This window comes from Bufo bufo, chromosome 6 (assembly GCF_905171765.1).
Source record: "Bufo bufo chromosome 6, aBufBuf1.1, whole genome shotgun sequence".
Classification (NCBI taxonomy): domain Eukaryota; kingdom Metazoa; phylum Chordata; class Amphibia; order Anura; family Bufonidae; genus Bufo; species Bufo bufo.
In genome coordinates, this window is record NC_053394.1 from 354,892,603 (window position 1) to 354,907,339 (window position 14,737).

At 44.7% G+C, this 14,737-nt stretch overlaps 1 protein-coding gene across 1 annotated transcript in view; it reads right to left on the minus strand.

Moving 5' to 3' along the window:
- FBF1 (Fas binding factor 1) overlaps nucleotides 1–14,737 on the minus strand; it is an 81,582-nt gene that overhangs the window by 41,006 nt on the left and 25,839 nt on the right. Inside the window, exons 7-10 of the mRNA XM_040437198.1 lie at nucleotides 14,152–14,278; nucleotides 11,854–11,937; nucleotides 2,175–2,288; nucleotides 998–1,136 (exon numbers count right to left, since the gene is read on the minus strand). Of these exons, the coding sequence (XP_040293132.1) occupies nucleotides 998–1,136; nucleotides 2,175–2,288; nucleotides 11,854–11,937; nucleotides 14,152–14,278 (464 nt within the window). The remainder of the gene's footprint in view (nucleotides 1–997; nucleotides 1,137–2,174; nucleotides 2,289–11,853; nucleotides 11,938–14,151; nucleotides 14,279–14,737) is intronic.

Below are 14,737 nucleotides of genomic sequence, written 5' to 3' on the forward strand. Positions count from 1 at the left end.
AGGTCTGCCTCCTACGACACTAAGCTAAAAACTGAAGGCTCTCTCCTGGCTGGAGGGGGTATAGCTGGCGGGGGAGGAGCTAACAGTTTTCAGCCTAGTGTCGCCTCCTAGTGGCAGCAAGCAGCTATACCCATGGTCTGTGTCCCCCAATGATATAAGCGAGAAATTAAAAATACCCAATGCCTTTCTGATCAAAAATTGGTCACCCCCCTTCCCCCGATAACCCCTCTATAAGCCAGAACGGTTATCTTTGCGTAGTAATGGTAATTCCCAGTATAAAATTCTTAATTTCAATGAAGAGGCCACAGGCGAGAAGCAACTTTTAGTTAAAGGGAACCTGTCACCTGGATTTTGGGTATAGAGCTGAGGACATGGGTTGCTAGATGGCCACTAGCATATCCGCAATATCCAGTCCCCATAGCTCTGTGTGCTTTTATTGTGTAAAAAAACCCGATTTGATACATATGCAAATTAACATAAAAGAGTCATATCTCTGTCATGTGGCTATTTGATTATAATTAACTAATTATATACAATCATTAACTACTAAAAAGTGCCTTAGATGTATTCACTTACTGGTGTGACAGGTCACCTCATAATATACACACAAAGATGCCACATGCCGCATGCTAATGAGCTGATTTGAGTCCAGCGTGATGTCAGTGAATCCAGCGTTTTTTAATTGAGCTTTAGCCACTCCCCTGCCCACCTGCTGCTGATTCATATGGAAAATAACTGTCAATCAGCAGCAGGTAGGCAGGGAGAGTCAGGAGCTCATGAATATTCAGGACTCATCATTATGAGCTGGAGCTTTTCAATACAAGATGTTGACAGATTGACTGGGTCAATTAAAGAAAGAGAATCAGTCACTTATTTATGTTGCCCTTAGTTAGGACACCATAAAACTGGTGACAGGTTCCCTTTAAGACGAATTTCATTAAGAAATTAATATTAATAGTAATATATTACACCAAGGTTTAGCTGCGTTTCCTCTTACCGCTTCTCTTTCTGGGGACTTTCAGGATGGTTCCCAAATCCTAGAGCATCCATAATGTCATCAGTGTCCTCCTCAAAGTTCAGATCATTTTTCCTGTGAGAAGCTGGGGAGGGTTTTGCTGGACTGATGGCTGCTGTCTCTGTAGGTCATAAATGGGTAGGAATAAATGTGCTGGACCAATAGCAAAATATTACAAACAGCACATAAAAGGATGGACTCCACCCAAGTGAGCAGTGGCATTTCCAGTATAGTGTGTGCCATACAACACTGATGTGTTGCCAAGACCAAGTATTTGCTAAAAAGGGACACCACTTTATTAGCCAGAGCAGAGCCCCTTAAAAGAGCAGGATCCGAAGGATCTCAGCTTTCATAACATGGAGAGATTTTTACAGCGGTAAACTTTAAAAGGGGTTATTCATTTTTTGGGAGGGTTTGTGCGGACCCCTTTAGCCACCTCGCTCAGGGTTCCCAGTGACAACATCCACTTTGATGCTGCTGCAGCCAATGACTGGCCACAGCGGTGACCGCTCCCCCTGGCATCATGTCAATTGGTTATGACACAAGGAGGCCAGGTCGCTGCTGCGGCCAGTTATTGGCTGAAGAAGCATCAAATCAGATGTTGACAGACGGAACCTGAGCCAGGCAGTGAAGGAGCCGAGACTCAGATAAGTATGCCTCTTCCCTTTGCCCCCACCCACCCATTGATGGTCTATCCCCAGGATAAGCTATCAATACCTAATTGGAATGGGTCCAACACCCCACACTCCAACTAACCAGAAGTCAGCGACAGAACTACACAGCTCTGTCCGTTTTGTAGTGGGCTGGTAACTGCAGCGCTCCTCCCACTGAAGTGAATGAAACAATTGACTGAGGGGGGTGAAGAGTTGGACCTGCTGATCAGGTACTGATGGCCGATACCAGTGATGGCTAACTTCCAGCACTCCAGCTGTGGTGAAACTACGACTCCCAACATGTTCCATTCATTTCTTTGGAGTTCTGAGAACAACCAAGCAAGTGTACATCTTGGGAGTCGTAGTTCTACCACAGCTGGAGTGCCGGAGGTTAGCCATCACAATATTAACATCCCAGAAAGCCCCTTTAATGCATCAACAATTTGCATATCATCTTAACATCAATTAAGAAATGTGTGGACCTGCTTTTCACATGTTAGACTTACCGCTGCTCTTCACAGGGGCCTGTTGCGGGACAGATTTAGAGCCCAGAGATTTTGACTTCTTTGCAAACCCATTATCTTCATCAGACAGAAACCCATCAAGAGAATCCTTCACATCTTTGCCCAAGAACCAAACAGAAAAAAAAAATATATAAACATTACTTAAATGCAATGCAAGGCGGTCGACCTTAACCCCTTCCAATCCACCCCGGGCCTGTTTTCACCTTCCTGCCCAGACCATTTTTTGCAAATCTGACATGTGTGACTTTATGTGGTAATAACTTTAAAACGCTTTTACTTATACTGGCAATTCTGAGATTGTTTTCTCGTCACATATCGTACTTCATGACAGTGGTAAAAATGAGTAATTAAAAATTATTTTTATTCATAAAAAAATACCAAATTTACCAAACAATTTGGAAAAATTAGCAAATTTCGATTTCTCTACTTTTATAATAGCTAGTAATACCTCCAAAAATAGTAATTACTTTACATTCCCCATATGTCTACTTCATGTTTGGATCATTTTGAAAATGACATTTTATTTTTTGGGGACGTTAGAAGGCTTAGAAGTATGGAAGCAAATCTTGAAATTTTTGGGAAAATTTCCAAAACCCACTTTTTAAGGACCAGTTCAGGTCTGAAGTCACTTACAGGCTTAACATTATAGAAACCACTCAAAAATGACCCCACTTTAGAAACTCCACCCCTCAACGTATACAAAACGGATTTTACTAACTTTGTTAACCCTTTAGGTGTTCCACAAGAATTAATGGAAAATGGTGATGAAATTTCAGAATTTCACTTTTTTTGGCAGATTTTACATTTTAATCCATTTTTTCCAGTAGCAAAGGAAGGGTTAACAGCCAAATAAAACTCAATATTTATTACCCTGATTCTGCAGTTTACAGAAACACCCCATATGTGGTCGTAAACTGCTGTACGGGCACACGGCAGGGCGCAGTAGGAAAGGAACGCCATATGGTTTTTACAGCCACAAAATGGGATATCTTTAAAAACATCCTAAAATCTCATTGTGAGAGGTACATACCGTATGGGAATAAAAGGTTAAGGAACAAAAAGAAACCAATGTGGATAAATAGAACTGTAAAGAAAGCAATAAATGACAAAAAGAAAGCATATAAATCACTAAAACAGGAGGGTAGCACGGAAGCATTGAAAAACTGTAAGGAAAAAAATTGAATATGTAAAAAACAAATAAAAGCGGCCAAACTAGAGACCGAGAGATTAATTGCCAAAGAGACTAAAACTAACCCTAAAATGTCCTTCAATTATATAAATGTTAAAAAGTATAAATCTGAAGGTGTCGGCCCTTTAAAGAGTAATGAGGGGGGAGTCGCAGAGAGCGACGAGGAGAAAGCAAAGCTGTTAAATATTTTTCTCTCCAATGTATTCACTGAGGAAAATAAACTGTCAGATGACATGCAGAATGCAAAAATAAATCCCCCATTAAGTGTCCTGTCTGACCCAGGAAGAAGTACATCAGCGACTTAAAAAGATTAAAATAGACAAATCGCCAGGACCGGATGGCATACACCCCCGTATCCTAAAGGAATTAAGTAATGTCATAGCCAGACCCTTATTTCTGATATTTGCGGACTCTATACTGACAGGGAATGTCCCACAGGATTGGCGCATGGCAAATGTGGTGGCAATATTCAAAAAGGGTCCAAAAACAGAGCCTGGAAACTATAGTCCGGTAAGTTTAACATCTGTTGTGGGTAAACTGTTTGAAGGTTTTCTAGGAGATGCTATCTTAGAGCATCTCAACGGAAATAAGCAAATAACGCCATATCAGCATGGCTTCGTGAGGGATCGGTCATGCCAAACTAATTTAATCAGTTTCTATGAGGAGGTAAGTTCTAGACTTGACAGCGGTGAATCAATGGATGTCGTATATCTGGACTTCTCCAAAGCATTTGACACTGTACCACATAAAAGGTTAGTATATAAAATGAGAATGCTCGGACTGGGAGAAAACGTCTGTAAGTGGGTAAGTAACTGGCTGAGGGATAGAAAACAGAGGGTGGTTATTAACGGTACACACTCAGATTGGGTCACTGTCACTAGTGGGGTACCTCAGGGGTCAGTATTGGGCCCTATTCTCTTCAATATATTTATTAATGATCTTGTAGAAGGCTTGCATAGTAAAGTGTCAATTTTCGCAGATGACACTAAACTGTGTAAAGTAATTAACACTGAAGAGGACAGTGTACTACTACAGAGGGATCTGGATAGACTGGAGGCTTGGGCAGAGAAGTGGCAGATAAGGTTTAACACTGACAAATGTAAAGTTATGCACATGGGAAGGAATAATGCAAGTCACCCGTACATACTAAATGGTAAAACACTCGGTAACACTGACATGGAAAAGGATCTAGGAATTTTAATAAAACTAAGCTGCAAAAACCAGTGTCAGGCAGCTGCTGCCAAGGCCAATAAGATAATGGGTTGCATCAGAAGGGGCATAGATGCCCGTGATAAGAACATATTCCTACTACTTTACAAATCATTAGTCAGACCACACATGGAGTACTGTGTACAGTTCTGGGCTCCTGTGAACAAGGCAGACATAGCAGAGCTGGAGAGGGTCCAGAGGAGGGCAACTAAAGTAATAACTGGAATGGGGCAACTACAGTACCCTGAAAGATTATCAAAATTAGGGTTATTCACTTTAGAAAAAAGACGACTGAGGGGAGATCAAATATCTATGTATAAATATATCAGGGGGCAGTACAGAGATCTCTCCCATCATCTATTTATCCCCAGGACTGACTGTGACGAGGGGACATCCTCTGCGTCTGGAGGAAAGAAGGTTTGTACACAAACATAGAAGAGGATTCTTTACGGTAAGAGCAGTGAGACTATGGAACTCTCTGCCCGATGAGGTGGTGATGGTGAGTTCACTAAAAGAGTTCAAGAGGGGCCTGGATGTATTTCTGGAGTGTAATAATATTACAGGCTATAGCTACTAGAGAGGGGTCGTTGATCCAGGGGGTTATTCTGATTGGAGTCGGGAAGGAATTTTTTATTCCCCTAAGGCCTCTTTCACACTTGCGTTGTCCGGATCCGGCGTGTACTCCACTTGCCGGAATTACACGCCGGATCCGGAAAAACGCAAGTGTACTGAAAGCATTTGAAGACGGAACCGTCTTCCAAATGCGTTCAGTGTTACTATGGCACCCAGGACGCTATTAAAGTCCTGGTTGCCATAGTAGGAGCGGGGAGCGGGGGAGCAGTATACTTACAGTCCGTGCGGCTCCCGGGGCGCTCCAGAGTGACGTCAGAGCGCCCCATGCGCATGGATGACGTGATCCATGTGATCACATGATCCATGCGCTTGGGGCGCCCTGACGTCACTCTGGAGCGCCCGGGGAGCCGCACGGACGGTAAGTATACTGCTCCCCCGCTCCCCGCTACACTTTACCATGGCTGCCAGGACTTTAGCGTCTTGGCAGCCATGGTAACCACTCTGAAAAAGCTAAATGTCGGCTCCGGCAATGCGCCGAAACGACGTTTAGCTTAAGGCCGGATCCGGATCAATGCCTTTCAATGGGCATTAATTCCGGATCCGGCCTTGCGGCAAGTGTTCCGGATTTTTGGCCGGAGCAAAAAGGGCAGCATGCTGCAGTATTTTCTCCGGCCAAAAAACGTTCCGTTCCGGAACTGAAGACATCCTGATGCATCCTGATGCATCCTGAACGGATTTCTCTCCATTCAGAATGCATTAGGATAATCCTGATCAGGATTCTTCCGGCATAGAGCCCCGACGACGGAACTCTATGCCGGAAGACAAGAACGCAAGTGTGAAAGAGCCCTAAAGTGGGGAAAATTGGCTTCTACCTCACAGGCTGAACTGGATGGACAAATGTCTTTTTTCGACCTTATGTAGTATGCTACTACTACTATGTTACTATGTTTTTGGAAGGCAGATTTAGCTGAACTGTTTTTTAGATGCCATGTCCCATTTGAAGCCCCGCTGATGCACCCCCCTACAGTACAAACGCAAAAAAGTGACCACATTTTGGAAACTACGGGATAAGGTGCCAGTTTTCTTGGTACTATTTTGGGCTACATATGATTTTTAATTGCTCTATATTAAGTTTTTTGTGAGGCAAGGTAACCAAAAAAATTGATGTTTTGGCACCGTTTTTTATTTTTAACAACATTCATCTGACAGGTTAGATCATACGCTATTTTTATAGAGCAGGTTGTTACGGACGCAATGATATCAAATATGTCTACTTTCTGTGATGTTTGTTTCAGTTTTACAAAATAAAGCATTTTTGAAAACAAAAATTTGGTTTTTGTATCTCCATTTTCTGAACGCCCTATTTATTTTATTTTTTTGCCGATCGTCTTGTGCAGGGGCTAGTTTTTTGCAGGAAGAGTTGACGTTTTTATTGGTACCAATTAGGGATACATATGATTTTTTGATCATTCATTATTACACTTTATGGGGCAAGGTGACCAAAAAACCGCCAAAACAACTAATTTTTATTTCTTTATTTTTACAGCGTTTACCTGAGGGATTAGGTCATGTGATTTTTTTATAGAGCAGATAATTACGGACAGGCAATACCTAATATGTCTACTTTTTCTTATTTATTTTGGTTTTACACAATAATAGCATTTTTTAAACCCAAAAATTTATATTTTAGTGTATCCATAGTCTGAGAGCCATAGCTTTTTTTATTTTTTGACCGATTCTCTTAGGTAGGGTCTCATATTTTCTGGAATTAGTTGATGGTCTGATTGGTACTATTTTGGGGGGCATACGCCTTTTTGATCACTTGCTGTTGCAATTTTTGTGATGTAATGTGACAAAAATGGCTTTTTTTTTTTACACAGGTTTTTTTTTTTTTTTTTTTTAAGGTGTTCACCTGAGGGGTTAGGTCATGTGATATTTTTATAGAGCTGGTTGTTACGGACGTGGCGATACCTAATATGTATATATTTTTTTAATGTATTTCAATTTAGCACAATAGCAGTTTTGAAACAAAAAAAAATTAAGTTTTAGGGTCTCCATGTTCTGAGAGCTATAGTTTTTTTTCTTTTTGGGCAATTGTCTTAGGTAGGGGCTCATTTTTTGCGGGATGAGGTGACTGTTTTATAGTTACCATTTTGTGGGACATACGCTTTTTTGATCACTTGGTGTTGCACTTTTTGTGATGTAAGGTGACAAAAATGGCTTTTTTTTATACCGTTTTTATTTTTCATGGTGTTTATCGGACAGGGTGGATAATGTGATATATTTATAGAGCTGGTCATTACGGACACGGCAATACCCAATATGTGTGTGTGTTTTTTTTAAAACTTTTTTTCTTTACTTTATTTCTGATGTTCATTTTTGGGGGTCTGATCACCTCTGCAATGCATTAGAATACATCTGTATTGTAATGCATTGCCTGTTAGTGTATGACACTGAGTCATACACTAACAGGTTGCTTAGGAGACCTAGCCTGAGGCTGGATCTCCTTGGCACCCGTAAAAAAGCAGTTCCTAATGCCGTGCAAGGCATTGGGAAGCCTTGTCACGCATCGGGTCCCCGCCACAGCAGCGCGGGGACTCGATGGGATCACTCACCCGACACAAACCCCTTCTATGTCGCGGTCAGCACTGACCGCGGCATAGATGGGGCTAATCCACCGGCATAGGCTTTTACAGCGATGCCGGCGGATACAGCAGTGCAGCGCACCGCTCCGCTGCCCATGCGATCACCAAGACGTACTATTAAGGCTACTTTCACACTAGCGTTCGGAGCGGATCCGTCTGATGTTTCATCAGACGGATCCGCTCCGATAATGCAGACGTTCGCATCCGTTCAGAACGGATGCGTCTGCATTAAAACGTAGAAAATTTTCTAAGTGTGAAAGTTGTCTGAGCGGATCCGTTCAGACTTTACATTGAAAGTCAATGGGGAACGGATCCGCTTGAAGATTGAGCCATATTGTGTCATCTTCAAGCGGATCCGTCCCCATTGACTTCCATTATAAGTCTGGACGGATCCGCTCGCCTCCGCACGGCCAGGCGGACACCCGAACGCTGCAAGCAGCGTTCAGGTGTCTGCTCACCGAGCGGAGCGGAGGCTGAACGCTGGCAGGCGGATGCATTCTCAGTGGATCCGCCTCCACTGAGAATGCATTGGGGCCAGACGGATGCGTTCGGGGCCGCTCGTGAGCCCCTTCAAACGGTGCGCACGAGCGGACACCCGAACGCTAGTGTGAAAGTAGCCTAAGTCAAATTGAGGGAACACAGTGGTTCCCATGACGTAATTGTACGTCATAGGTCGGGAAGCGGTTAAAGGGGTTGTCCGAATTATGAGAAAAATAAAATATAGCACTGGAAATCTGATGGGCAGCAATATATAACTGAGCTAAGCAAGTTTTAGGAAAAAAAAAAAAGTCTATTTCCTCATTTCCCTGGTTCTCTTCTGGCCCTTTGTTTACCTGCAATAACAACAATCTCTGCCCCTCCCCCTGCTCTGCAAAGGGAGTGAATAAGTCTGCCCTGAGTGACATGTCTGCCTGCTGGGATGCTCAGCAGCATGTTGTATGTGTAGGACTACAAGTCCCAGCTGTACAATGACACTGCTGATACACATAGGATCTTTTCCCTACCTGTTCTTGTCCAATGCTCTGCAGAACTCCTTTGTCAGCTCCTGTGCCCAGCATTTGTCTCCTCACTGCCTGCAGCTACTCAGTAAAGCCTTCAGCCCTGAGTCTGTGCTCCTGAAGGGGTTAATCTTTCCTGAAGTATCCAGTGGGAGGGAGACACAGGGCAGACAGCAGCAGCTCAACCAGTGCAGGGGGGCGTAGCCAGCACTGTGACGTCTAGTGTACAGACTCATATGTGCTCTCTCAGGCTCGTGCACAAAACATTATTAGAGCAGGGAGAGAAGCTGACATCACCGGTCATGTGACCCTCAGTGAAATCTGAGAAAGGAGCAACTACAGATGCAGTAAGTGCATGGTAAAGCTGTTACATTTGATTAGTTAGAAACATACAAAGAACAAAAAAATAACTCGGACAACCCCTTTAAAGGGGTTCTCTCATGAAGACAATTCATGCCCATATGCCTTATTGGAACGTATAGATGTCACATAGTGGGGTTCTCTGTCTACGACCCCCCATCCCCCCCTACGAGTCCGAATGGTCCCTGTACATCATCTGAATGGCCAACATACATTTCAAATGCAGGCAAAATGACAGTTTTGCACGGGCTACACCCACCAAAATCAGATGTTTGCCAGACATGGCAGGAGCAGGACAGAGGGTAATCAATCTCTCATTAAACAAGCCCAGTAAAGCAGTTGGTTTAGCCTGTCCATGTATTGCATGGACCAACACTTTTCCCTGAATAGCCAGACACAGCTTCCCTGGATATAACACTGGGATGTTGGGTGTTAAGAAAACCGTAGCAGCCCTGATCAGCTGGCTTAGTTTTAAAAAAGGTGGTCCTTAAATTCTGTTTATAGAGAAAGACTTCTGAAAACATCTCTAAATTGAGTGGTTTGAAAAATTATTCTGACGATCTGACTTACGGTACATTGCATATCACTGTGTTCCTACTCTGTGTGCACCAAATACTTTAAATGTTGCTAGAGGCTGCAATCACATTTACCAATCCCGTTGGTAACAATGATTCAGGCCTCTCACCCAGTTAAGCCAGTAAATACTCTCTGCTCTGCACTGATGAGGGGCAACACCCCAAAACAGCTGTCTGCAGATGAGATGCTGGTTTATTTATTATCTGATGCAAGGTCTATTACCGTCTCTAGACCTATTTAAAAGGGACGAACACTGACTTATAGGATAGCTGCCTTACATCCGGTGGCATTAGAGGCAGAGATTGTTAAGAGCTCATTTGTATCCCTTTCTTCCCACAATGACAGTTTAAGGTATGCCAAGTCCATTTGGGTTGATGGTAAACGCTTGTATCATGTACCTGAGCGTTTTCTCTGGATCTTTTTCCAGGCTGCATGCCAGTGTCAGTTTAAAGCAGTGCTTCTCAAATTGTGGGGCGCGCCCCCCAGGGGGGGCGCCAGGCTCCGTAAAGGGGGGCTCGTTCAGGGCCGGCCTTTGGGGTGTGCGGGCTGTGCGGCCGCACAGGGTGCCATAGCAACAGGCGGCCGACAGCTCGCAGTGTAATATGCGGCAGGGAGATGAGCGCTTCCATTGTGGAAGCGCTCATCTCCCGTCTGATCAGAGGCCAGCGCAGGCGCTGGACACGATGTACGGAGCGGGGGGCGGGGGAGGGACTGGGAGGAGGAGCTGGGGGCCGGCAATAGGGGTGGGGCGGTGCGGTCACTGTACTATAGCCCCGCCCCACCGCTCCCTCCGGTATACTAATATAAAATGTATTATTGAATTAAAAGTTATTAAACATGCCCCCCTCACTCCTAATAGTACCGTATATCTGAATTTCTTCTGTATAATGTCGGCAGGCGGGCCGGGCGGCCGGCGCGTCCCTCAGTGATGTCACGTGCCTGCGCCGCCTGCTTTATGAATGAAGCAGGCGGCGCAGACAAGTGACGTCACTGAGGGACGCGCCGGCCCGCCTGCCGGCATTATACAGAAGAAATTCGGATATACGGTACTATTAGGAGTGAGGGGGGCATGTTTAATAACTTTAAACGGCGGCGGCGGGCACACGGAATCTGTGGATGGCACAGTTAAAGGGTGGGGGTCTGTGGATGGCACTGTTATGGGCTGGGGGGCACTGTGGATGGCACTGTTATAGGGTGGGGGGTCTGTGGATGGCACATATATAACAGTGCCAGCCACAGATCCCCCTGTAACAGTGCAAGCCACAGATCCCCCTGTAACAGTGCCAGCCACAGATCCCCCTGTAACAGTGCCAGCCACAGATCCCCCCCATAAGTGTCCGTCATCCACAGATCCCCCCCATAAGTGTCCGTCATCCACAGATCCCCCCCATAAGTGTCCGTCATCCACAGATCCCCCCCATAAGTGTCCGTCATCCACAGATCCCCCCCATAAGTGTGTGTCCGATCCACATTTCTTTTTTTTTATTCTCTTATACGTTAATAAGGATACAGTGTTATGCAGAGGTGTACTTATAACAATTTTATAGACAAATGATACTATTTACAGTCGCGCGGGGGGGCGCAAAATGTTTTCTTCTTCCTAGGGGGGGCATGACAGAAAATAATTGAGAAGCACTGGTTTAAAGTAACCTTTTATGCTGCGGTGCACTGAAACAAATGAATGACACCATGCAAGATATACAATGCCAGTCCTGTACACACCTAGAACCAAAACGTCTGGAGATTATTCTCCCCTTACTAAGAGGAGACGGCAGAAATTTTCAATTCATGGAGAGACATACTTCAATAATAAATGAAGTCGTGCCACCATGAAAAATCCCCTTTAACAAGTAAGAGCCAATGCAATCAGCTCTGAGAAACATGACAACCGAAAGTGAATTGGTCACTATGGGTAAGACCTCTCCTTTTTCCATACAGAGCCACTTCTACCTTCTATAGGACTTCTTCCATCTAAACACTAAAATGTCATTACCTTCATGAAATAATGCTGATTCTAAGTCCTGAGCACCTTCTGGCGAGCATTACGAGAGAGAGAAGAAGGTCAAATGAAAGTTATACTGCTCTCTCTCTACACATATCTCGTCACGTACCATCAAAAGAGAATTTCTTGTAAGGTCGGGCTTGGCCAACAGGTGCAGAAAGGGGTTTCTTCTCCTGTTCAGGTGCTGATGTTCCTGTTAAACGGAGAATCAATGGCATTTAAAGGGAACCTGTCAAACAAATGCAGTCTGATCTGGGCTTAGGAGTCCAGTGGGTGGTCCTAATTAGCGATTGGCAGCTATCTCTCTATGCACACTCATGCAGGGATGGCTGTCAATCACTCAGTAGGACCACCCTCTGGCATAGAAAGAGAAGGAATTTAAGGGCTTATTGCACACGACTGTATGTATTTTGCGGTCCGCAAAAAATACAGATGACGGGCGTGTCCATTCCGTATTTTGCAGAACGGATCAGCTGGCCCCTAATAGAACAAGTCCTACCGTTGTCCGTTATGCGGACAATAATAGGATATGTTCTGTTTTTTTGCGGAAAGGACATGCGGGCAAATGGAATGCACACGGAGTAAATTCCGTTTTTTTGCGGACCCATTGAAATGAATGGTTCTGCATACGGTCCGCAAAACGAAAGGAACGGACTTGGAAAGAAAATACGTTCATGTACATGAGCCCGAAGGGGGTTGTCTGCTTTTTACTATTGATGACCTATCCCCTCAGGACAGGACATCAATATCAGATCGGTAGGGGTCAGACACTCGGCACCCACGATGATCAGTTGTTTGAAGACAATACAGTGCTCATATGAGAGCTGCTTTCTCTCATAGGTGTAATTACAAGTATGGCGTCCCCATTCACTTCTATGGGACGGCTCCTTCCGAAACACTTGAACAGACAGAGCTGTCCTACTGACGTGAATGGGGACGCCATACTTGTAATTACACCTGTTCACCACTGCAATTTCTGCAGTGAGCAGGTAAACAGAGCAGAGAAGATAACTCTCACATGAGAGCTGCCTTCTCTTCAAACAGCCGATCGGCGGGAATGCTGAGAGTCAGATCCCTATCGATCTGATATTGATGACCTAGCCTCAGGATAGGTCATCAATAGTAAAAAGCAGACAACCCCTTTAAATCAATAAATGACTAGTGTTGAGCGAACTTGTGTTTTAAGTTCGGCGTCTAAAATTCGGGTTATCGAAGAATCGCGTTATGGATTCTAAATTCCGTTATGGTCCGTGGTTACGGAATCCATAACGCGATTCTTCGATAACCCGAAAAACACAAGTTCGCTCAACACTATAAATGACAAGTTACGTTTCTCCTCCTGCTGTATAACATGCTTCCTGCAGATTACTTCACATTTTCATGGTGATAAGTTCGCTATAAAGGGGCTGTCCAGGATCAGAAAAACCGCAGCTGTTTTCTCCCAGAAACAATGTCACACCTCTCCATGTGCTGTGTTTAGTATGTCTGCTCAACAACATTGAAGTGAATGGGGCTGAGCTGCAATACCACATACAACCTCTGGGAGCAGTGCTGAAATGCAGCAATGAAAGTGATGGAGGTTATATTTCTTCAAGTATGATATGCCGGCTGAATCTCTCCTTCTATCACATCCATGCGCCATAGTAGTGCAGATGGAAAGTGGTTGTTTTCATTTAAAAAACCATAGCACAAAGATCTTCAGACTATTCAGATTGTACGGTGTAAGGCCTCATGCACACAGCCGTTGTGCGGCCGTTCCGTGCATTGGGGACAGCAATTGTAAGGCCTCATGCACACGGCTGTTGTGCGGCCGTTCCGTGCATTGGGGACAGCAATTGTGGTCCCCAATGCACGGGCAACATCCGTGCAGCGGGCCAGAGCCATTCAACTTGAATGAGTCCGTGGTCTATCCGCACCGCAAAAAAATATAACGTCATATTTATTTGCGATGCGGAACAACGGAAAGAAACACCACGTAGTGCTTCCGGTGTTCCCTTCCGTGACTCCGTTCCGCATCTCCGGAATTGCGGACCCATTCAAGTGAATGGGTCCGCATCCATGATGCGTGGTGCACACGGCCGTGGATTGCCGACCTGCCGTTTGCGGGCCGCCTAACGGCCGTGTGCATGAGGCCTAATTTTAATTGGGATTGCTCTTAAAGGGGGTGTCACAGGCCTGCACAAACCCCCCTTTCTAGGGGCCAGAACATAAAGTCGCTCTTTAACAACAGCTACTGATCTTGTGGCGTCGAGCCGTCTACTTATAACATGGACGGTCATTCATTTGAATGGCTCCCATGTCACACTACATCTCCCTTGCAGTGGCAAGATCAGTTGTTTTCTGAGGGTGTCGGAAACGAGTTGTCAGAGGCTCCTATATAAGAGGTTGTAGAGTAAAAAAAAAGTACCTCTTATACCACTCATTGTCTTGTCTTGACTCTTCAGGTCCCCGATAATGGCTTGACTGGCATTCTTTACAGGGGCCGATTTTGGCTTTCGGGATACAAACAACTCTGCATCCATATCGTCCAAGTTCTATAAGAGAGAAAACCGCATACTGCATATGGATCTAATCAAAGCCCCAGAAGACCACGTAGTATGTGGAGACGTCCCTAATTACATAGGTACGACCGCATTAGGAAAATAACTCACAACACAGATACCTACAGTAATCACTCGACATTTCCAGATCATATAGCATAAGACGACACATTCAGTTAAATGGATTTTTACTATACCATGCCATCTGACTCTTCTCCCTGCGGAGGATGGAATCAAGGCTTAGGCCATAGGCTTCTATCGAGCTCAATAGGCTGGTGCTTCTCTCTCCTCGTTCTAGCAATCGTGGGGGTCTCGGCACTCAGACCCCCGCTGATCCAAACTTGTCTTTAGGACATATCAAAAGTTTTATGAACCCTCAGCGACCCCTTAAAGTTAATGGAGCCACATCTGAACACCATTTTGAGGTAATGAAACCTATACCTCCCAATATAA